The sequence below is a fragment of the Mytilus trossulus genome, chromosome 2 (genome assembly GCF_036588685.1).
Source record: "Mytilus trossulus isolate FHL-02 chromosome 2, PNRI_Mtr1.1.1.hap1, whole genome shotgun sequence".
NCBI lineage: Eukaryota > Metazoa > Mollusca > Bivalvia > Mytilida > Mytilidae > Mytilus > Mytilus trossulus.
The window spans coordinates 97,805,532-97,831,653 of NC_086374.1; the positions used below are offsets into that span (position 1 = coordinate 97,805,532).

At 30.0% G+C, this 26,122-nt stretch overlaps 1 protein-coding gene across 5 annotated transcripts in view; it reads right to left on the bottom strand.

Annotated features, from left to right (window-relative positions):
* LOC134708490 (extended synaptotagmin-2-like) overlaps positions 1-26,122 on the bottom strand; it is a 42,534-nt gene that overhangs the window by 13,974 nt on the left and 2,438 nt on the right. For 2 of the 5 annotated variants that reach the window (XM_063569061.1, XM_063569060.1), the window contains exons 2-15: positions 24,738-24,779; positions 15,487-15,621; positions 14,740-14,816; positions 13,737-13,803; positions 13,221-13,310; positions 11,967-12,022; positions 11,319-11,442; positions 9,265-9,364; positions 8,694-8,764; positions 7,846-7,931; positions 6,778-6,826; positions 6,277-6,366; positions 2,275-2,367; positions 225-242 (exon numbers count right to left, since the gene is read on the bottom strand). In XM_063569061.1, the coding sequence (XP_063425131.1) occupies positions 225-242; positions 2,275-2,367; positions 6,277-6,366; positions 6,778-6,826; positions 7,846-7,931; positions 8,694-8,764; positions 9,265-9,364; positions 11,319-11,442; positions 11,967-12,022; positions 13,221-13,310; positions 13,737-13,803; positions 14,740-14,816; positions 15,487-15,621; positions 24,738-24,779 (1,098 nt within the window). The remainder of the gene's footprint in view (positions 1-224; positions 243-2,274; positions 2,368-6,276; positions 6,367-6,777; positions 6,827-7,845; positions 7,932-8,693; positions 8,765-9,264; positions 9,365-11,318; positions 11,443-11,966; positions 12,023-13,220; positions 13,311-13,736; positions 13,804-14,739; positions 14,817-15,486; positions 15,622-24,737; positions 24,780-26,122) is intronic. The other 3 variants (XM_063569062.1, XM_063569064.1, XM_063569063.1) reach the window with 3 other exon arrangements.

Genomic DNA, 26,122 nt, shown 5'->3' on the forward strand with positions numbered 1-26,122 from the left:
TTTTATGACCGAGAGCCCAGTTCTTATTATTGCTATACTCACCAACTCAAATTATTCCCATTAACGAAAACCTTGCAATGATATCTGAATTTACTGTATGCCTTTTAACCAATGTGTCAAAAATCAATTTTAAGCATCATATATATGTACTGAAGACTGACTATGGTACAATTTACTTCAAGGCAATACATGGACACTAAGACAATACAATAGCAAGTATTTACCATTAAATAATTGTCTTTCTAAAACAGGATAAAAAAAGAGCATTGATACTTTATATATATGTGTGCAAGGTCATGAATCTTGTGTATTGAAGATATGTCACCAATGTATTAATTATTAATGTTTATTTATCAAGAAATTCAAAACAAGTTTTTGAAACTAGAAAAGTTGAGCATTTCATGTTTAACTCTGTCACATTATTTCAATATGTGCCTTTCCCGAGTAAGGAGCCTGTAGTTCAGTTGTTGTCGTTGATTCATGTCTGTCATATGTGTTTTTATAAATTGTTCTGTTATAAATTAGGCCTTTAGTTTCCCAATTGAATTGTTTCATATTTTCATGTCAGGGCCTTTGATAGTTTAAATGGTATGGGTTTTTCCTTGTTGAAGGCCATACAGTTGCAGATCATTGCTAAAATCAACTTCATTTGAACTTTGGTTATAGTTGTCTCATAGGCAATTATACCATACCACCTTGCTTTTATATTCAGAACTCTACTAGACCTTTTAAATATATCATGATGTTTGAACATTATCAAAGAATAAAACAATTTATAATATAATAGATGTGCATTATGATTCTATCCTTTACAAATGGTCAGACAGAATAAAAATTCAAACAATAATAATGCTCCCCTACTTTTGTAAGCAAGGCTTTAAAATACATGAAATATAAATCAACATCAAAATTGTTTTGAATTGTGCAGGTTATGAAAACCAGATAAAATAATACAGTAAATCACATCAGTATTTAATTAGGCAATATTGGGTAATAGTTGTAATTTCAGTTTTCTTTAGTTCTTAATCTTAATTTACAATATCAAGTTTTCATGCATTACGGTTTTACATTTTTCAATAAACATTTATTAAGTTCACATTTGAAAACATTTCATATTTGAAAAAAATTCTTTGGTTTTTTTAGAATAAATTCTTTGTAAAATCAAATAAGTCTAAAACTTAAACTTAAAATAATTCAAATACCCAAAAGTTAAAATTTGTGTTAAAAAAGAAAAAGCAAAATTTTTCTAACGTTTTTTTTTACTAAAGAATGCTGTATTTTGCTTTTGCCTATATTTTTTCATATCATTAGTAAGTTTCATCTTGCTAAATTAAATGGTCGTATATATTGGTCAGTTATCAGAAACACTGCACAATTCAACACACAATATTAAACTGCAAAAATAAAAACTCTTTTATTAAAGCAAAAACATACCAACATTTTTGTTCTCAAAATATACTGTTAAAAGGAGCAAGAAAACCTGAATTCTTAACATGCATGTAACAAAATCATTAGATTGTGTATTAACACATACATGAGTCATTGACAGTTAGAAAACAGTGTTTTGAGCAATGTTAGTAGTTTTCAGTATAGGTGCACAAACAGAAAACTGCCCTTAGTACAACATTCATTGTTGATGAAGTCATTTAATATCCAATCAGAATAGTGTAACAATTATAATTCCAAATACTTTGGATTCTGAAATGATGAATGATTGATTTACAGTGAAAACTCAATAGTTGTTTTTTTCTGTTCACAGAACAAGAACATATTTTTTATCATTCATAACATTGAACTCTGAAGCTAGGTCATAAACTGTTACTAGTTATACATTCAGCTTAATTGTACAGCAATGAAATCAAATTTGCACAAATTATGTTTCACAATAAGACTATAATTGCTAGTAACCAAATGAATTTCTGCAAGTGATTTATACTGCAACTAGTTTTGTTTATTTCCTAAATATAGTTACACATCTATATTTTGTGCAATGTCAATTTCATCATGGAACACTTTTTCCACAGTCAGGGGTTAATTAAGGGATGAAAATAAGTTTGAAATTTGTGTTCCAATTTAAATAGCTATCAATGTATTAATTTAAGTTGCATGTAAAAACAATATCAGGTCAATGTCATAAAAATATAAACTTGGAAGAATCTTGCCCTTCCCCAGTTTCTCAGCCTAATACAAAAAAGTTTAAATATATTGTATATGTATATGATCATGGGATGTTGATGATATAATGTATATAACTAACAAGATATCCATACTTACAGGCAACTCTCTGGCTGAGTCCAGATTAACCATCAGTAAACAGGATGACAAATCAGGGTTAAGTTTATTCCTTAACTCCATCTCCTTTATTGTCTAAAAAACAAACAATAGTTCATAAATTAGTTCAGCAGTCATGTGACCAAAGAAAGATACACATCAACCCAATTACACATATATTGATCTCTCAATTGAATTTTAAATATAGTTATTTCTAAAAGCAGAAATTCTAACTTTTTTTTAAATTGAGGTATTTTTTTTATTTTTTTTAGTACATAAGATTTCAATACAGGTCTTTTAACTATTTTATTCCTTCATTCTTACATACGAAGAGAATAAATCATTACAATATGTCAATAAAAGTGTAATTGTAGCATCTGAAAAGAAACAGTATTAAAACAAATATTATGAATCAATCCATTCATGTTTTTCCAAAAAAAACTAAAAGAAGGTCAGTTATTCTTTTTAGTATTTTTAGTTTTGAGAAAAACTACTACAAAGAAGTGAGAAACAAGAACATGAATAAGTTAACTCTTATTCTATTTCTCTTTTAGTGTAAGAACTAGTTTCCTAAGTTCCTTGTAGAATCGAGACAGAAAACCTCTTTACTGTTGTCCACAAACTTAAACCAACAAAAACATGCATACAAAATAAGCTCAACATGTCACATGATTAATAGCCCAACCCTCTACTTTCAAAATCACACTCCTCCCCATACATGACATGGTATGACAATTCCCTATCCATAAAAGCCAATCAAACGTATACAATTATATATATATAAAACCCTTTCTGTATGACTTGTTACAAATCTAACATGGCTGACATTAAACAAACACAGAACAAATAAAATACTGAAACAGTGTTTTGGGTATAAACAAAATTGCAATACACAAACATATGAAAGAAAAGCTTAATGATTTCATTTACTTTTAAAAGGGTTTAATTTCAACCTACATTTTTCCCCCTGTTAAATACTAGTGAATGTGTGGAATTCCTCGAACTCAAGTTTACTATTTGATTTCATACTTGGATCATCAAACTTATTGTTGTTGTTGTTCTGGTTAAAAAAAAAAGCAAAAAACATGATTCCAAACCATTAATCAGGAGTCAAACAACGAGACACTACCCCTCTGCATACAATATTCCTGCCTTTACTCTTATTCGGATAACTTCCCCTGGAATCCCTACATCTCTGGGTCTCCTTAACTTACAATAGCAGATTCATCACTTCCTAGCTTCATTGACACTCAAATATTTTAATATTTTTGTATCTCTACTACCTACTATTTCATCTATTTCATATTATACACAGATAATCTAACATACGCTTACTAATTTTTTAGATATCATTTTTAAGTGCTAAGAGAAAGAAAAATCTGGCTGAATAAAAGGTGCCTAGTTTATGTCAGCAGAAATCAGTATATAGATCAGCAATACTAAGACCTGAAAAGCATGTTTGAAGTAAGCATACAAACTGAATGTTGTGTAGCAATTATGTATAAAAAAATATAGAATAACAAGATGTAATAATACAAATCACTATTTCAGATTCTTATTCATTCTGGGTAACATTGTCCATTTTCTATAAAAATCATATCCAATAAATATTTTAGGCAATTCCTGGGTTCTCCACCATGTTTGATGGCAAAATAGCAGAAAATATTTTTTTCTACATCTTTAATGAAATGTTCAAAATTCGAGCCATGCATGTAATCTGGTAATACATTTGTAAACTTAAATTTTTTTGTTTGTTTTTATTAAAATCTTTATTTCTGTAAAACAATTACCCAGACTTCATAAGATTTTGATAGAGTGATGTGACTACGTTATAGGTTTGTGTGCATCAATGAAATCAAATATTCCCTGAGGGGGATGATGCTTTTAGGTTTATATGGTAATTTAAAGTTTAAAATAGTGTGTACTTCTATTAGAAAGTCAGCTCTTCAATTATATTGTACAACCTTTTCCCAGACAAATATTGTATATATGTTGTCTAGAGTAAAATTACGAATCAATAAAATGTCATCTACATGTTTATCCACTAAAAGATCAATTTGTCCAAAAAAAAATGGGATTCTGTACTACATTTATACATATATACATGGCAAAATCATCGTTTATTCCTTTGATCTTTAATTGGAAAATTTGGCTTTTGTTTGGATTAATTTTGTTTCACATTTATTTGATTTAAATTTTCCATCTAAAAGCGGTTTCTTCTAATATTGAGTGAAACAAAATGATATACTAGATGAAATTGAAATAGTTTTGGGGAACTTAGAAAGTTTATTCACCTTTAAAGGGGTGGCGTCAATGGGAGTCATTATGGAGTAAAGGGGTGGTGTCAAAAGGTGTCTTTATGGAGGAAATGGGTGGTGTCAAAAGGTGTCCATCACATAACCCTTTGGGTGACCTGAAGATGTCTATTTTTTTGAACTTGCATTGTGTGAATGCTGCCTCATCATAACTCTTTCTCTTAAAATAATTGTCCTAATGGATGCCCCATACATTATTTTTAATACACAATTTCCGCAAGTAAAATTTTATAGTCAGTTATTTTACTATTTAAATTAAAAATTTTGTTTTCTGACTTAATTTAACATGTCCTTTTTTTTAATAAAAAATAATTACTTTTAATTAAGTTGATTAATATTGTGACATGATAAATGAATGAAAATGAATGAATTCACAGCAAAGGTAGATAACTCTAACAAAACATGTCAACTTACCAAAAATATCAGACAACACAGGGTAAAATTGAAAATAAATAAAAAGATAGTTACAACATTAACATGCAGTGGTGGGTATGGTAGAATGAAATAATTATACAATTATTTAAGTGTCAGATGAAAAATATTGCACAAGATAAAAAAAAACCAAACAAGTATTTTATCTAAACAGCAGCTCATGCTCTGAATATCTATAAAAAGATTCAAAGATGCTTTGAATATCTACAAAAGATTTGAAATGGACAAAAACTTTGAGTATCTTATAAATAGAACACAGCTTAAGTTCAAATTCATTCTGTATATTTGATTCAGATGATATACAACCAGTCAAGATGTATATAAAACTCACAACTAACATAAATGGTATCAATCCTGATCACAAACAAAAAAATAATGAAATTAAAACAACATTTCTCATTCCATAATACTTTATCCTAGTGCTGCTAGCTATAAATAACCACATTTCAATTAATATTTAAAGTAATATTTTATTGATATTAACCATAAAACAATTTTAAATTTTGATAACTTAATTTGCAATTTTCTTCGGACTATTCCATTAAAATGTATGTGAGAGGGTAGGAATGGAGTTTCATAATATCCCTACAACTTAAAACATTTTTTTGATGTGAGTCATGGGTCTTTTTTTGGTACACATCTATAACCATTATAAATAATTTAACTTTCCTTCCTACCCTCCCACATACATTTTAATGGAACAGCCCTTATTTTACTTCAAGCTGAAAAAAGAAACTTTAGGTTGGTAAAAATAAACTGTAAATTCAGAAATTAATGCCAGCATTATATATTACAAATCCTTGATGATCGATGTGAAATCTAGTTAATGATAATGTGATTGCTAACATTTTAAGAGGGAAAATCACTACAGAAATTATGAATTCTTTTTGTGAACCTGATACTATTGCATTTTCCTATTAATTAAAACATAATAATTTCTGAATTTACAATATACATGATATAAAACCATATCAATGATTTTTGTTGACTGGTATTAAAGTATTCCTGTTGTGATTCATAAATAAAAGATACTTAAAATAGTGACATTATTTGTACATATCTTATAAGTAAAATAATGATGGTTTCAGAAAGCCTTGTCAGAAATCATCTCAAAGTGTCACTTGTTGAACAATTGTTCAATAGTGTACATACAGATTAAATATTTTTTTAATCATCCACTTAGTGTCTGTATGAAATAAAATTTGTTATCTTGGGTATATAAAACTTAATCCAAAAAATAGTAATAGAGGATTCCTACCTTTTCTAAGATGAGTGCATTCTTTGACAGATACATCCATTCTAGTTTCAAATTAATACGACCAGTTTTAACATCTTCTAATGGTAGCCACTGAAATAATAAACAATGTAAATCAAAAATCATTTCAAATTCCATTGTTTTCATGTCATTTTATTTTTTATATACAGCGCTTTTCAATTTCACTCGTTTTTCATGATTATTTTTATCCCATTAAGCTGTTACACTTGTATATGCCCTTAAATTTAACTTAATTTCAATAAGTGTCATAACTTAACTCATAGAGGAAGAGTTAAATTATAACTATAAACACCAGTAGATCCACAGTCTGCACGATGAACTGCTAAATCTACAGGCCCAGAGATCAATTTTTGAAAACTTTTAGTAAGATTCTGTTGGTCTGTAGATATGATTTTTACAGGCCTGAGAGCAATTTTACCAGCCTGGGCTGCCACTAATTGTGAAGACTGGATCCACTACAAATTATTTATAACAAAAACTTACTGTGTCCTCTGTTCCCTTCTCTGCTGCAGATGAAATAGGTAAACTTGTTCTGTAATACACAATTTAAACAATTTATATTCTGTGGATTGATTTATTTTCATGGATTTAATAAACAATTGTATCTTTTGTCCTTTTGGAAGTTTGTGCTTTACCTTTACCAACAAAATCCATGAACAAGAGTGCACATGCTGAAATGTCCTTACTGACCATTGATTTTATGCTGACAGTCCTAAATATAAAGCTTTACTGCTAGATCATTACCCCTACATCAAGCTTTCTGCGACAGAAGTCTCAACAAAAATTTAAAAATCCACAGTAATTGAACACACTGTTCATTACCAATATAATATTTATATGATTCAGATTTATTTCAATTCTAGATTCTAAATTTGTTTTTGTTAATTATTCATTTCTATTTTAAAGCTTTTAGAACAGTAAAATAGTTATATTACTGTTCTGTTTAATTGTCAACCATTAAAAAAATATTATCATTAATCAGCATTTATATTTCTAGACCTCTTCAAAAAGATAAGTGTAGTCAACATATACAATGTCATTTTGCTCTAATATATTAAATTGATTTCCATCCATCCATCCAGTTTTAAATATTTTAATGTAAAATAAGGAGTTTTGGCACAGTAATCAATGAGACAAATGATGATAGTTTGAGCAATTGAACTTCATAATACAGATTTTTAAATCTGAGTATTGAATAAGAAATGTCCTTGGCAGTATTAACAATGATTAAAATAATCCAAAAATAAACTAAAAGTGTATGTGTTTTTTTTAAACTCTTTAACACCATTTTGTGTATTTCCCATGTATTAATGCTAAATAAAAATACCATAATTTTTTTTTTATTTACTCAGTACAGAGTTGAACTCAGCATATTTGATATTTACCCCTACTGAGCTTTCCATAGATGATACTTAAGTAAAGAATAGAACATTGAAATGTTCATATTAGATCTTTATACTGGATAAAAGTAAAATGTGCCACCGGTCTGACTCTTTTAAGCAACTTCAATATTGGAATTTGAAAACATAATTAATAATTTAGATTCCTTACGTTCCAATGGAGTCGTCTTTACTTCCGGGATCTTCATCACGAACTTCAACATCCAAAACCTGTCCGTCTTTGGCATCAACAATTGTCTATATAACACAATAATCATCAATATAAGTTTACAAAAATGACTGAATTATGGCTTCCGTTTGAAGCCTTGTAAGCATGAAACATGACATAAAAGGTTTATACTGTTGTACAATAACTTACCTTCAAGGTAAGAAATTATTGCATGCATTTATGGTTCCAGTGCAGCCAATGTTGACTTTCAGAATAAAAACAACCTTAATAAATTCTATTTTAATCAAGGCTGAATTCTTATAATGCAATCAGATTTAAAACAGAAGCTTACTGATGATACATCCCCCAAATATTTTGCTAACAGGAAATTGTTGAATGATGAATCTGAAAACGCATCACACGGTATATACAAACCCTGAACTTAATTTCAGAAATCCTTGTATTGCAGTTCCTGAGAAAAATGTGACAAACATTTTCAACTTGGCTATCATGTGTAAAATGATACAAGTTAACAGAAGTTGTTGAGTGATGAATCTGAAAACGCATCACACAGTATAGCTGACTTATATAAACCCTAAACCAAATTTCAGAAATCCTAGTATTGCAGTTCCTGAGAAAAATGTGACAAACATTTTTAACTTGGCTATCATGTGTAAAATGATACAAGTGTTCGGTAAACTGGAAGTGCATCACACAGTATAACTGGCTTATATACTGTGTGGTTTAAGTCACAATTTTAGGAACCTATAGACTTCTTCTTTTGGTTGATGATTTGAATTTATTATCTATCAAACACTAGAATATAGTGCAATAGCTATGGTGAGAGTTACCTCAAATATGCTGTTCCATGTTGGCTCTATTGTGTTATTAATGACTTGAGTCTTGAACTTGTAAGCACCCACTGTAACAGATAAAAATCATAATTAAATTCATAGTACAAGATTACATTTAAGTTAAATGTTTCCTCTTTTGCATGGTTGTTGTATACTAAGCATGCTTATTATGAACATTTTAATTTATTAACCTGGATTTTCATTGGGTCCTTGCCAGTATCAAGAATAAAAAGGCCTTTATTAAATAATTTGTGTGTCTAAATTTTAGAGGTTTTTGCAATTAAATACCCAATTTCTAGGCTTAATAGAGGCCTCAGTGGCTGAGTGTTCTGAGTAGCACAGTTTTTATAAGCCCATCAACATTGAGGTTGTGAGTTAGAACCAAGCGTGTGGCAGGTGCCCTATCCAGGTACTCTAGGTTCCTTAACCAATACAAACTATTATACAATATGTTGTCTGATACAATTAGTACAACACGTTTCATGCTACTTGAATAAAAACATAAAGTAGAATGAAATAAATATCATGAAGAGTTATAAATTCCTTAAATCTGCTTTTGAAAACCTACTTCTAACAACCGCATATGGATCAGAGAGTCCCTTCTTCATTAGTCCAACATCTGCTTTTATAAGTTCTTTAGCTCCAACCACATGAATTCTCAGAACACCCTGAATAAAAACAAATAAGCATGCATTCAGTCATTTTCATGAGGGCTATTCCAGAAAAAAAAATTATGGGGAGGGGGGGGGGAGTTGGAAGGCACATTGTATTAATAATACATGCGTGATGGGTATCAGAGCAACTTTTCTCACTATAATGCACTATAATTCTCAATTACATTTGTATGGGTGGTGGGTGCTGACAAAAACTGCCTTCCAACCTCCCCATACATTTTTTCCTGGAATAGCCCTGAATAAAACATTACATGGAAAGTGTGAAAATTATATTGTTTGTGATGTATACTTCATTTCAGTGCATTTTTTTTTGTTTTTGCAAACAATACTATTAAAAAAAATGTATTTTGTGCAAAAAGCTGTAATATTACAAGCTGTTGAAATTAGCTTAATATCTTATACAGAATCTGTCAATTTTTTTTTAACTTCATTCGTGAAAAATCCATTATTCAAATTATGATCTCAAAATGGCCATGATGAAGTCTATCCGCCAATGTTAGGCCACGGTTTTTTAATTTGTTGGTTTACGGATTTTCTCCATGAAAAAGTCGGGTCGGTCGGTCGGAAAAAAAAAAGAAAAAAAAAGATCTTTCAAGACAGAAAACTAATATATGCAAAATAAAAATATATTTCACCTTTCTAATAATATGTTTGTCATACTATTTTTTCATCGTTCTTAAATTTTAGTTTGATGAAATATATTTGCTCAGCTGTACATCGCATGACATTGTCTAATAATTTCCCGTAAAAAAAAGGGGGGTACACTGACAAAGACGAAATTAAATTGTCATTTCACAAACAAGAAAAACAGATTCACGTCAGTTATTTGACTTAGCTTTTAATCAAAACTCGGTGAAAAATAATAAGCACGAAAACTGATAAAGAAAAAAAAAGTAAAAACGTCGTACGAAAATAAGTTTCAACACACGTGTCAAAAACGTAATAGACTCGTCCACTGGAAAAACGAGAATATCAGGTTAAATAATCTGTTGTCATGCATTCCCGTTTTTTATCCAAACGGACGATATTTTTTTTTATCTATAAAACAAGAAAATATCAAATGATTTGTTAAAATTCAGTATTTTAACTTCAAGTTGATGTCTTGAACTTCCACCTGTCCACATTTGGACAAGTCTATTTATATGAGAACATGCATCTTACGAACTGGTGACAAATAAGGGAAACGAACTTATTGTGTAATTGGTTTTAAACACAGATTTCGTTCCGCAAAATTATTTGTGCAAACGACATTTCAAGGTCATTAATAATTGATTTTTCTATTTTTAGAAACGTAAACTGAAAGTTTCATTTTTCACAACAGAAAGTGTCATCACTTCTGTTAGTGATTAATACATTGCATTTCATAAAAAAAGGATATTTTAATTATTTTTCAGGGATAATGCATTTGTTAGGGTCGGCGAGAATAAAAAAAAGCCTGAAAATTCGATTTTATTTTTATTTTGGAAATCGGCAAAATCGGGTTGGCGGATCCGTAAACCAACAAATTAAAAAATCCTGGCCTTATAGATACAAAAACATGTATATGAAAAATAAAAAATAAAATAAAAAATTCCCTCTGTTTATAGCAGAGAAATGGTAAGTACATAATATGCAGAAAATCTGTGTGTTACACTTATATAAAACACTTAAAACTGCATTTCAGGTTCAGTGTTGGTGTATACTATGTAAACTATGCACTTTACACTGAAGCTTACAGTATTTTCTTTTGATGTTCACTATAGCTTCTACTATAAATTCATAAATTATATCAATATTTTAAGAAAAACAAAACTGCAAGCCTAATTATTGTGATTTTCAGAAAAGCTACATTTCATATTAGAAGGTGAATTATTATCATTGCAATACTTCAGAAGTCACAATTACTCCCATTAATACCCCACCCCAATAATTTCTGAATTCACAGTAGTTCTTCTTTCATTGTACTTACATCAGGCAGTGGGTATTTAAGCCTTGCCAAACTAGCCAGATCTTGTACCATTGGAACATCAATCCTGTTGGGTAATACCATCAGAGCAGCAATCTGTTCTTGGATTATAGTGTCTACCATATCACTGCAATAAATAATCAAATGTGGCCTCTAGTTAATGCTAGTGCCAGAGTTCTTGAAAAGTGGTGGTTTTAAGGTTTTGACTACCAAAATTTGCAAAGGACCAGTGCAATTTCTGTATTTTGCCATAGAAATAATAGTGAAAAACAGCATATTTCCTTCAAGGTTTACCATGGGTAAAAATATTTCAAGAGCTCTGTAGTGCAAGTCAATAATTCAAAAGTTATAATCAATTTTTAAGTACCGGTATCTGAAATACAAATCCAAATAGTTATCAACCTAATCAAACTTGTTTCTTAAATTAATCAAAAAATAATATTCTGTGCTTTATTCATTTCTGATAAAAAAAATCAGTTGAGCAGTCTGACATTCCTTTAGAAGTACTAGTCACTTAATGGGACAAGTTAACACAAACTGACGACTAGATTTTTGACAATGCACTTTATTGGTTAAGTTGTTTATGGTATTATTTACTTTTTATATTCATTTAAATTATCTATTGACTTTTTCAGAAAACAATATACTGACCTTAGACCTGGCATATCAATGGCATTAGCCATACCAGTTAAGTTGAAGTCTAGAGTCTGTAATGTAAAGAATTATATTTACTATAAACTCTTGCCTTTTCGCTTTTGCAGCATTGGTCAAGAAAACTTATCATATTTTATCTAGTTATTGATAAAAAGAGCATGAATTCAGAGTTCCTTTTCTACTCAAATTTTGTATCAACTTGAAACACAATCATTTTTCCACTATTAACATTACTGTGGATTCATTTATTTTTGTGGGTACCACTTTTTGTGTATTACAGAAAACTTGCAGGTTCGTGGATATCAAATTTCTTGGTTTTGACGAAGTCTGCATATAAGCCTAAGGAAAATTTGCTATTCGTTAAACATTTAATTGTGTGGTCCACCTGTACCCACCAAAGCCACGAAAATTGGTATCCAACGAATAATAATGAATTCACAGTAATCTATAATTCAAGTAAAGGTTGTGTTTGTCTTCCCAATAGCTTCTTATTAGAGTGTTGGCCATTCTAATTTTGGTTTTCATGAGCAATTTTATCAAGAATATCATCTCTAGTTGTCAATAATGTTAATGTCATTGTTTTTAAGTTTTGTCTTGTGCATGTAGAGATTTTGTGTCATGATTTAGTACACCTTATTAGATAGGTTGGAATGAAATACAGTGGGGTTTTTTGTGGATATACACAGATAATTCACATGTGTATATGTAATTTCACTCCTCTATCATTCAATGATGTTGCATTACAAAAACATGATAAAGGTAGCAAATATACTGTTCCATGCATTTAATTACTTTATTTTCATTTAAGGTGGTATCTAACACTACAGGGAGATAACTCTGTAATATCAGCTGAACGTTTTAATTATGTTAGGTTGTTGAGAGAATATTAAGCTTTCCCATGATTAAAATAAGAGTTTATCAAACTGCAATATACCAGTGTATTTTTTATGATAAAATGGTTGGTTCAAATTTTCTGAAATTTTTATATTTTTGTCAAAGGGTCAAAGTAAATTCTTTGTTCAAGTTTTATGAAAATTAAACAACCCAAATTAATTTTAGTGAAAGTGTTGGGTACCACCTTAAAGTCAATATAATATAGATATTGAAAAATATTTTACTTGTGAAATTAAGAACACTGATAATGAATTTGTGCCATTTGCAAATTAATGTGTTATTCTGTCACTTGTTCAATATTTTTCAAAATTTGACTTTCAGAAATATTTAATTTTAAATTTTAACATGATAACTTACTGGATTATTTAGGAAGAATACACTGATACCACCAAACAAAGGCATCCTACTTATCAACGGTCTCATAATAACTCTCAACTCTCCACGTACCTGAATAAAAAGAGAAATAAGATATTCATACAGAACTAGATAATACCATACAATTGTACCTTAAACATAACTGTTGATAATATATAAAGTACAAGTAAAAAATATAGGCACAAGAAAATACAATATATATGCTTACAAGACATTACCAGATCAGAATAAAAACTTTCCTGTTATAAGCATGTTCTAAACATAGGTATGTAACATACAGAACCAATTTGGGAAGGTGACTTGGAAGAAACAAGAAGTGATAAAATGAAATCTGGTCAATGGTATAGTAAAATTGACACTTTCATAGCGTCATTTTCCAAAAACTAATAAAGAACAACAAATATAAAGAATTTTCAAGTTTAACCAAATATACCATAATTCATGTATATATTTGTTTTTGATTGGACCAAGTTGATTCTGTCAATATTAAATAATTACATGTAAATCTTTAATGCCCATAGTCATGCCTTTTATTCTCATCTCAATATCTGCATCGCTGCCGTACCTGTCAAAACAAAGATCAGAATATTAAAATATATATTCCTACCATAATACACATTGATTATACTTATCAGGATGGGAACAGAATAAGGCAAATAAAGATTAACATTAAATTTGTTAACTCAATGTTAACAATAAAATTTGTACTCAATTTTATGCTTACAATAATATGATGTGAATTTCTTTTAAGACACTCTAAGGCCCATTTGATAATGCTAATGTTAAGGAAGGGGTTTGAGTTTGACGATAAAGGCCCCTGAATATTCCCAATATTTTATATATCTAAAATAAAAAATATTCCAGATAAAACATATATCCCTTACTTTTCATTTTTTCCTTTTCAAATTGATTGATTGCTTGATTGACTGATCTGCGTAAATACCACTTTTAGCATTACTGTGTTTTTTGCGTGGCAATCAGTTTTTATTGGAGAATGAAGCCATAGTGTCTGGAGAGAACCACTGACGCTCAGTAGTAAAACTGACAAATCATATAGTCAACTAGGATTGGAGTCAAGCACACCTGCCACATACAGGATTCAAACTCAGAACCTCAGAGTTGGCAGACTATTGATACAGCAGTTACCTAGACCGTGCCATTCAGCCATCGAGGCCCCTTCATTCATTTATTCATTTTGATGGCATGGTAATTTCATTTTTGATCAGTTGAGGAAAATCTTTGAAATTCTAATTGAACATTTATTTGCAGTTCATGCAAATTGGTGAATTGAATCTGCACATAAATAATTGAAGCAATTTCAAAGATCTCATTCAACCAATCAAAATTTAAGCCCTATCCCTATTTCAAATGTTTTTCGTCAAACTTATTTTGTTATTTAAAATAAATTTACGAACATACCAAAAAAATATGTTTTATATAAAAAAATTAACATGCTTTTTAAAACTAAAGTGTTTTCATGCATTTTGTAAACAAACCTTACATAAGATCAATGTCCATGTATATTTCATCTCTTCTCACATTTTTGGTATTAACCTTTATTGAACCAATTCTAGGAGGCTGCAAAAATAACAAAGGGTAAACGCTTTATACTATATTTTATTATTCAGGTTCATGGAAAAGTCTGAATGATTTCATTGTTCATCATTAGTTCATCTTTTTTTGTATCTAGCTTAGACTCTTACTGGTAATATGAGAAAATATTTGTTACTGCTGTATGTTTTTCAATTAATCAAAAGTGAAGCAGATATGTTATATCTATTCACTGTTTTGTCAAATTTTAAAGATTTTTTTTTATTCATAACTTAGATGGCTTTGGTTAGGAATAAAATCTAACTAAACTTGTTGAACAGTCATCATGTCCTTTCAAAATAACTATTTTATAATTTTCAGAATTAACTCTGTGATCTGTAATATCCATCATATTCATACTATATTCTAAGGTCTTGAGAAGTTTCATTTAATATACATGTATGTCTATTTTGGTTTTGTTTTATTTTTTGCGGGTTCTAATCCTGATCATTAACAAATACATGCTGTTTGGTCATGTTGGTTTGAGCCAAGGCTATGTGTTGAAGACTATACTTTAACCTACAGTAATTTACTTTTACTAATTGTGATTTGGATAAAAGAGTTGTCTCATTGGCATGCATACCACATCTTCTTATATCTTTGTACACCATTTTTGGAGGCTCTTTTTAATTCCAACTAATGTTGACATTTTACTTACAATATCACCAAGATCTATTTTTAAAAATTTGAATGAAGCAGCCTGAGCATGACTGGTCTGAATCTTTTCTTGTATTGAGGTCATCAACAAATCTCGTACATAATCTCCAATGAATGGCCATACTTGGTCTATGATCTGAAATTAACAAAACACCAACCATTTATAAATTTATTTATGATAAACTAATTAAAGACTGTTCTTACCAATACCTAAAAGCTTAATGTGGCTACATATACATGATATAGACAGATGACTAATGGTATGAGTTTTGCTTATTGTTGAAGTTTAACCTCTTATGATAATTATTACTTTGAGGTAAGACTTTAAGCCTTTCAAAGTAGATATAGCTACTCCTTTGCATATCAACAATATACAAAAGTATCATTTGTTATGAATTTTTTTTGTGAATATAATTCATATCACCTTCTTGAGTGATGTGGTTTTTTACTGTCATTTGTGAGGAGAATTCATGGCATCATTGACATTGCCTAGGAAAACTGCCATAAACTGATTATAAGTCATGGTTTTCAGACTCAATTATGGCACCCTTGTATGATATTGCAGAGGAGAAACACCCTCTTGATGGAATATGATCAATAATCTAAAATTCACAGCAAGCAGCTTTTGGGCGAAAGTAACAGGTATATATATAACAGTAAAAGTAATGATTACACATAATGAAATTAAAAATAACACATAATTTACACAAGTATTGACTTTATTTCTTGGTACTAGTCAATAAAAACTTATTTGAAATTAGACCTTGAACTAAATTATTTGTAAAGTGTTGTAATCAATAATGCTGAAGTGAAACAGCTTGCTTCCGGTGCTTTAACCTTGAATGATGCATCCAAGCAACTCTCTTCATAAAATTAAAAGATAATAAACTTGTTGTAAGCAAAAAAAAATGCACATCTGTATCATTTTGAGTGTAACACATTAACAATGTACTACAATTGGGAATCATTTCTGTAAGGAAAAGAGGCAACCTGCAGTCAAAAATATCAAATTAAAGAATCTATAAAGACAACAATGCTTTATTTGATGATTCAGGGATATCATTATGACACTAAGAAAAAGATGTGTACTCAAAGGGTAATAAAATTATTCCAATATGTTTACAAAATTACCCCTAAGGACCAGAGAACACTGACTTTATAGGAGATGTGACAAATGAATTGAGGTTCAAAATGCATATTACTTACTCCAGTGGGACCAGAAGACAGTGACCTGAGAGGTTTTTGGTGACCTTTAGTGCAGGTTGACTGTACTTTATATATGCATAAACCTGATAAAATAGTTTAGGTATGGGGTATGCAACAATGTCACAATGAAACAGCAACCCAAAGAGGGCAACATTCAGTTTTCAAAGTCACATGCATACAATATGTCAACCTCTATTAGTCTCCCCCAGTCAATCTTAAAACATTAGTTTTCCCCTCTAACATAAAAGCTTTATCAAAGAAAACATTGTGTGCTTATCACCATGTTGAGTGAGTACATTAACAAGATTAGTGTCCAGAAACATAATCAATCAGGTCATGATTAGTGATCTGTTACAATGTACCTCTGTCCTCATATATATATATCAGTATATATAAATAGAAAGTTGCTTTCATTTGATGATAAGCTCTATCCTTTGACAAGGAAGTATATTAATGCTTACCCTAATAACTTTTTTTTTCTACTTTGAACTTTTTACTCAAGTTTAATAGCTTGATGGGGTTAACACACTAGAGCAAAGGGGATACAATATTTTAAAATCTGGATAGTTTTTGTGGTTGCAATAAAAGTATTCTGATATGTGGGATGTAGAATTCTATCCATGTACATGTAACAATGTATAAATGGTAATGTATCATAAGCAAGTATATGAAACCAAATTCACATAAAATAGATATATAGGAAGATCATCATCATCACTCACTCACAGCGGTATGAGTGCCAATGAGACAACTCTCCATCCAAGTCACATAAAAATCCAGATATCTTTGCCTCGTTGGATGGTTGGCTTTAGAAATAAAGATCTGCTGATAAACATTCATACACATTTTGCAAATAGCAGAGGCAAAAACTTTAGAAATTGTTTTGACACTTTTTTCCGCTTTAAAAGAGTACTGGAATAAAGTTTTCAGATATAAACCATTATTCATGAGAAAAAGTAAACAAAAATATATTATCAATAATATTATGACACAAGCAATATAATTAACATGATTAAAATCATATCTTTTTTGTCAATTTATCAATAATTTCTAGATACAATCTGATATTTTATCTTTTAACTGGAAATGCTATCAATTTTCATAAGTACTATTAATTGTTCTATTTTTTTCATCATGTTTATTATAATTTTCAGATGATTAGAATTTGTACTTACAAAACTAATTATAAAGTTATGCAATAATCAAAGAGCTGAAAGCTCTGAAGAAAAATGACGCCACTGTCTCTAATATTGGGATAGTTTTTATGCAAGTCTTGATTTTCACATACCGTAATTAGTTTAACAATGCAACATGTCTCGTAAGCATATAATTGATATTCGTATATGTGTGTGTGTGAAGTGAAGGTGCCAACTGGCTGGTTTTTTTTTAAAGACAAATGAATAGGTCAAGACTACCTGAATTGTACAAATAAATACCGTAGAAAGGCTTCTATATTTCTCACTGGTACATAGGCTGAATCCGGGTCCGTTCGCGCCCATTCACATTTGCACCAACTCATGTTCGCCCCCTTTCACTTTCACACCCTACATGTTCGCAACTAATCTTAATTGGTTTTGTGTTTAATAACTCTGTAAGCAAGTGTTTTCTTATAAGTATAATTGTTGTCATTGTCTCAAAATAAAGTGAGACAGCATTTTTTTTTTGTGTTGAATAAATCTTAATCATGTTTTGGATACATGTGTGGTATTGTTAAAGATAATAATAATCCTTTCTAAATAAAGTGGTATTTTGTCAACGTTTTATTTAGCGTTGAATAACTCTTAATCATGTTTTGGTTAGTGTATTGCTATACTTTGTTTCATTGACCTCTTTCATAATGAAGTGAGATTCTGACTATTTTTTTTCTGTGTGTTGAATAAATTTTATCATGTTTTGGTTATAATAGTGGATTGCTATATTTTGGTTCCTATATTTTATTGTTTCGTTGTTTCAGATCAAAAGGCTTAAAAACAATTATCTTTTGTGTTTTTCCTTTAAAATCTTCAATGTTTTACTCATACCAAGCTATAAATACATTCAGTATTTACACCAAAGCAATTTAAAACAACAATCATGATTTTCCAATTATTCAACTTGAATTTGAATTAAAATTGGGCGCGAATGAGTAGAGTGCGAACGGACCTTGGGTGTGAACGTGCGAGGTGCGAAAGTGTATTGGGCGCAAACAGACCTGATACCACATAGTCTGAACCCCCTTCTCCCACAAAATATGATGTAAATTAAAAACAAATTGTTCAGAGAATAATTGAAGTCTTTCCACTAGAAAAGATCTATTTTTATATTGAAATATGAAAAATCAGTTTAAAATGTTAGTTCCTATGGCTTTATGACATCCTATTAACCTATGACCTTGACCTCAATTTCAAGGTCACAAACCATGGACCTTGAATCAAAATATCCTAGGTCTTTAATATGTTTGGTTAATGAGAACTACCACTTGACGCGTAATTTTAAATGTAAGATGGACAAAAACTCCCTTTTATTGTATGCACAGCCTTTCAACCAAAATATACAAGTAAGGACATGTCGCAACTAATAATTTATGAAAAATTATTTGTCAAAATGTCATACAGTATTTGAAAAGAAGTGAAAATAAGCCAAAATCAAAATTTATAATATGACCTTGACCTTTGACATTGACCTCATTTTCATTTTTAGTACCAATGACCTCATGAAGACCCTAGGTCTCTATCAGTTATGGTTTACCAGTTGAAAATGCATATCGCTTGAATCAAATGAAAAAGGGGGAATAACTCTCATATGGAGTCCCCATAGAGCTATGGTTCAAACTAATATTCTTATCCTAAATATGTAACGAGCAATTTGGTAAAATAAAATCTTTTACGGTTACGAAGGAGAGGTGGCCACAAGAAAAACAGTGTTTGGGAAGATAACTCTTACAACGTAATGTATTTTGTTATAATTACATTCGATATATGTTTCATTATAATACTTTATTCTGATTGGCTAACTGCACATCACATGTTATTCCTCAAGCAATTGCATCACTCAATAAAACTTTTCATTCATGATAACACGTGGTCCCACAATAAAGTGCACAGATGAATTGAATAAAAAAGTTATAAAATTCGTGTTTTCATGATCCTAGCTAAAAAAAGTAATTATAAGTATTGAATGTTTCTTTTTGTAACCTCATAGGGTTGCAAAAGCGTTGACCGTGTGCACATTTTTAGAATGCTTCATACAAAAAGAACTTCGGTTAACGCTTTTACACCTCAATGAATTTACAAAAAAAAGCATTCAATACTTAAATGCAGTTGTAAATTTTTAAAGCAAAAAGAGTTAATACTAACTTTCACTTTTTTGGATGTTCATGTACATTTTGAATGTATTTATTTTTCTCAACTACATGAATTTTTTGGTGTATTTTAATAATGATATATATGAGTAGTCCAAATAATTATTACGTCTGGCAAGGCTTTTTAAATTTTATTCTGGGACACCTTCCTATGACCACAAGGCTATGTTAATTTTTTTCTGGGACGCCTTCTTAGGAAGCCTTCCTACGAACGTCTTAGGAAGGCGTCCCAGAAAAAAATAAAATAGCCTTATTGGATATTTTTATGCATTATTTAACCAGTTGAGTCTTTTACAGGATTGTTTGTTTAATGCTGTTTAAACATTACTGAAAAAAAAACACCTTAAATTTGCTAATTATTTGGCATGAAAGTTTGATTTATTGAAAGGGACTCATAGTTTTCCATTTAATTTTAATAATTTTCTAATGGTTAAAACAATAGCTTCGTTGTTTACTTTTATACACAACAACATATTCACTTTGTTCTCGTTGTTTACCTAATATTCACTATGTACTTCACAGGCACTTGTTTCTATCCATTGGAAGAACCACTATCAACGTTGATAGTGGTTCTTCCAATGGATAGAAACAAGTGCCTGTGATGTACTTGGTAACAGTTATTAATTAATTGAATAGAAAATATTATAATAAATATTATTGGAAGCCGAATTGACGTCAAATAGGTGCCGATTTGACTAGATGCCAATTTAACCAGGTGCCGACTTGACTTGAGAAAACCTATTTTCCATCATCAAAGAGAAGAAGAAACTGCTTGAAATGATTCCCGAACGCTTCGTGATTGTTAAAATAAGTTTAATTCACTCAAAAAACAATTTAAAACTTGCGATGTTTAAACAGGAAGTTTCAAAAGCACGTGTAAAAGAAGAAATTAACCGGTGAGAGTGGAAATCCGTACATAACATATATCACTATAGTACGACTTTTAAAGCAAAACAGTTTCATCCTTTTGTAAAACAGTCTTTAATATACCTATCATATTAATGTTTGAAGGGTCTTAAGCTTATTCAAACCATATAAGTCGGTATGAAACACCAAAACGGAATGATAATAACCGATTACGTTTTGTAGTTTACAAAATTCTGGACTGGTTCCTGTCAAACTACAACACTTTCTTCGACTGTAGTGGAATACAAACAGAAACCAGTTAGTTTGTAAACTGGTTCCTGGCTGATTACTACACAATGCTCATGCATAATGATAACACAAGCACATTCCTCCAGGTTGTATTGAAATTAGTAAATACGAAACCAAGCGCGGTAGGCAGAGAAATCAGGTCGGCAGTTATGGAACAATGACTGCGTCATTTTCCAAAAACAGATGCTGCTACAAATGTATTAACAACTAACAATACAAACTGAATCTAATCTAGAATTTCAGATTGTAAAATGCATGTGTTATTTATCACAAAATGATTTTTGTTTAAACTTTTTTATCCTCTTTGAAAAATATTTAGATGTAAAATTATTCCCTAATAATTCTCCTTTTTATGGAAATATATACATGCATAAACATTATAAACTTTGAAGTATGAATTTTATTACCATTGAAGGCCTTGTTTTGTAATTAAGTCAATTTTAGGAGTTCAAATTAAATCTTTGAACCTTTGAATTAACTTTACATGACGAATAATAAACTGGAATGTAGGCATTCAAACATAAAGGTTAAGATCAATATAAAATTATCAAAAGAAAGCAATGATTTGAATAAATTTAATTATATATATACCAGTAAGAAAAATTGGTAAATGGTATTTTACAGTGGTTACTTCTATGAACTTGCCAAATTAGCATATTAATACAGGTCAATAAATGAACATGCCATACATTGTTCAGGATTATTAAGTGACCACAGGCTAGAACTGTTTACTTTTAAACATGTTAAATGATTTGCTGAAGTGAAAAATCTATTATTTGTTTAATAATGTGTGTTCATGTTTGGTTTTATCTCCAAAATCTTAAAATATCCTCTTAGGAAAACTAATAATTTCACTAACTAATTGCTAGTACATACATGTATATTCAGCATAGAATTTAGACACAATTATGCTACTTAGCATACTGGGTTTCTGTTCTTTTTTCTATTAGAAAACCATTCTCCAGGCTCCTTATTTATGCTCAAAACTGAGAATGCAGAGGTTATAAATGTAACTAATTATGATATTGCTATACTATAAGGTATAGTTTTACTTATCATATTTTATACAAAACTTCGAATAAAAATGTTTTCAAAATTTTTCAGACCAGCATTATTTCAGATATCTGACAGGACCTTTTTACTCTTTTTTTTATAAATTGACTGGTGTTGTTGTTGGATTATTTTTTTCTTTTTCACCAACTTAGTTTCCTTAAAGGTAAACATTTATGGAACCCATATTTCATACAATGTTGGCCATCCCTAAACCCTTCATGATAAAAGTTAACTTTTTTATAAATCCAGCTTTAGATTCAATCAAATACTTATATTTTTTTAAACTAGTGAATTGAAAAAGAGATGTGGAGGGGTTTATGTCAATTAAACACATCTAGAGATCAATTTGATTGTTTTAAAATAACTATATCTTTGTAATACTTTCTTGAACCACACCCTTGTACAAAGTTTTATCAGATATTAATATTTTAGTGGCCAGGTAACATGAAGTAATGTTACAATTGTTCCTCCCACACAGATTCCACTAACAGACCATGAACCTACACAAAGTCAATATTTAATGTATTCATTTTTAAAATAAATTAGCTGTCAGACAAAATAAATCTATTTTTGTTTCTCGTTTTTCGATAATCAATACATTATACAATCAAATGATGTGATAGGCAAATATCTGATACATATCTGTATCTACTTTCCTTTCCACTATTTCAAAACCTATCTCTGCATGACTACGGGTATATGGATCAACAAACTATATTGCAGTATAACCCCATTTTACATGTTTTACATGCAATTTGAAGAAATATAATTTTTTACCACCATATCTAGCAATATCTGAACACTTCTTCATGAAGCAAAATTTATACAATAAAAAGACTGCTGCAAATTTATCTGTTTACAATTTCATTATACAGTTTATATAGTGAATAATTTCATGGTTTGACTGTCCCATTGGTGTCCTTATCAGTTTTATTTAAGTCCCAATAATGAAGAAGGTTGCAGATTAGGGGTCCCTTCTGGCTTCACATTAAGGTTAGGGTCCAGTTCATTTTATGTTATGGGATGTCCTATGTTATACTATCGGTATGCCAGGGTTAGGGTAAGTGTTATGTATTCCAGGATTAGGGCTAATAGGTTTTAGGGTTAAGGATAGTTTATTATATATCTCTGTATGGGTTGGGACACTAAAGAAAAGAAGCCCAATTGTATTATGTACATCTTGACATTTATGAGAATGACATGCCTAATTACTGTAAATTCAGAAATTATTGTGTGCATTTATTATTGCAATTTTGTCATTTTATACTTTTAAAGTGCGATTTTAATTTTTACGATTTTGAAAATCCTGTTAAATTCATATATAATATTTCAAAATGAGAGTTTAAATTATTGCGTTTACAACTCAGTCGCATTCTTCGCAATAATAAAAACCTCGCATTAATTTCTGAATTTACAGTATATAAGCCTTGAATTCTACCAGAATAAAGTTTGTAAGTCATATGGATCTGTTAACAAAAGAGAACAACAAAGTTTCTAGACCACTTTAGGTCTATTTTACCATAGAGAGAAATTCTTCATGTTTTTCTTCTGCTTCCAGTTCCCCTGACCTAATATACTAAAGACTTAAATAATTCATTTTCACCAACAATTCATCGTGGAATAAATCAAATGAGGTAAGATTTCATCCTTTACACACTTGTTTGAACGTTAACCCCATTCAATGCTTCAATGATTTTCTTACTTTCAGATACAAAGTTTCGTTATATCATAATTAGTGGTAAATGTTTCAAAGGAATTTTAAACCTGAAGGAAAATGAAACCAGCAATTTAAATCTCTTACACAGCTACCCTTTTATATTTTGTATACTGTACTTAAAATCCAATTCAATGTTACATTGTATTAGAAAAGAAAATCTTGAGTAGGCTAAAAATATGATATCATTGATCGCTTCAAAAACTGCAGCAGCAACTTAGCAGTAAATGATTCAGACGTAAAAGACAATGATGCTTTGAACATTATTTCCTAGATTTTTTTTTTTTATCTTGTTGTAGATTTATAAGCAACTTATCTTTTGGCTTTCCACAATGATTATTGTCTGAACATTGCAAAATAAACTTATATTTCAAATACATGCAAGGCCAAAACATATATATTTACTTGTTTCTTGCCACCTTCAATGTTAGGTAAAATAATTTGTTATTTCAATATTTTACATAGACTTTATTAGTATACATTGTATATAAGGAAATTTTCTGGACTTTTACAATGTCTAACCAAATTTATTTGGATTTTCATATGAAAATTTGAATTGGCATAAGGGTAGTTAGGAAGGCAGGAAACGCAACCTTTCATTATTAAATTTATTTAGAAACTATCTGAAAATTAAAGTCATCCATGGCCTTAATCCTACAGACACATTCATTTTAACTGTAAGTGAAGTTAGCATTGTTTAGAAACAATCTATATAAGTCATCCATAGCCTTAATTATTCAGAAACCTTCATTTATTTTGTAAGTTAAGTTAGCATTGATTTTACCTGATTGAACCATTCAGCTCTTTCTCTGTCTGGAAAATGAACCTGAAAAAAAAAAGAAAATGAATATAATTTTAAGTAACTTCAGTCAGCAGGATTGTCAATTATTCAATACATGACTGTGTACAATGAACCAGCGAGTGATTAATGTAAGTAATGATCCCAAAGATAGACAATGATAGAAATCGAAAAATTCCATCAAAATCAATTCTTTATAGCTTATACCATGTATACCGGCCAGAATGCAAGGTTTAAATTGGTTTTAATTTTTTTTTAAAGTTAGTACCACAAACAAAAAGAATGAGTTTAATTTGAAATATACTCTGTTAAGTATTTGTAATCATACATGCATTATAAATTTGAAGGTACAACTTGTAGTGAGAAAATATAGCATATCAAATAGATTCTAGCCAAATAAAATTACTGTGAATTCAAAATTTTAGAGCGAACCTTATAATACCTAATTATCGATTCAATGTGAAGGGACACGTTTCATTAGAAAAAAAAAGCATTTTACATTTTGATGAATAGTATGCAGCATAATTTGACAGTTGTTTATTTCAACAAAAACCATGGCTAGATTTAAGTCTGCACCAAAATCTTTTCCAAATACTTTTCTGATAACTAATATTCCAAATTTATGTTCTTTAAGGTGTCTAAACAAAGAGTTGCAATTAGAATGTACATGCATACTTTTAAATTATCTGAATACTATTTTACTAGTCTGGGGCATCAGACTATTGCAGATTGTAAATTTGCTGAAAAATTCTTTAATTCAAAGAGATGATCATGATTATCATGATTATTTAGATATTTGTTTTCCCTTTCCAATAAGAGAGTTACAATGTTCATCATGTTCATGAGCAATCTAATTAAAATTAAATCCTTTAATTGCTCCTGTTCTGTTATGTCGCGCATCAAGGTTTGATGCGCGACATTTCAGAACAGGAGCAATTAAAGGATTTAATTTAAATTAGATTGGTTCATGAGGATCCATAGTAAGAGAACTGTTAGGTTAGATTTATACCATGTATTCCAATTACAAGGAACAATGATCAGATGATTGTTAGTATAAAACATTATCGGACCACAGATGAATTATCACGTTGTGATTGGTAAAACGCCGTCACATGGTGACCCCCTATGAGACTGTAAGGGGTTAATAAGTTTCATATGGGGTTCATGACGCGTTAATGGCGACGTCATCTATTAATGTTGTTGTGTTTTATTGTTTATTTTTCAACAAAATGCCACAGAAAAAGTCCAACGTCCGATAAGTTTGTTATACAGTTAACTACTGACCCCCTACAGATCCATGGAGGGTGAATAAAATTCATAGGGGATTCGGCCTCCGGCCTCACCCTCTATGGATTTTACTAACCCTCTAT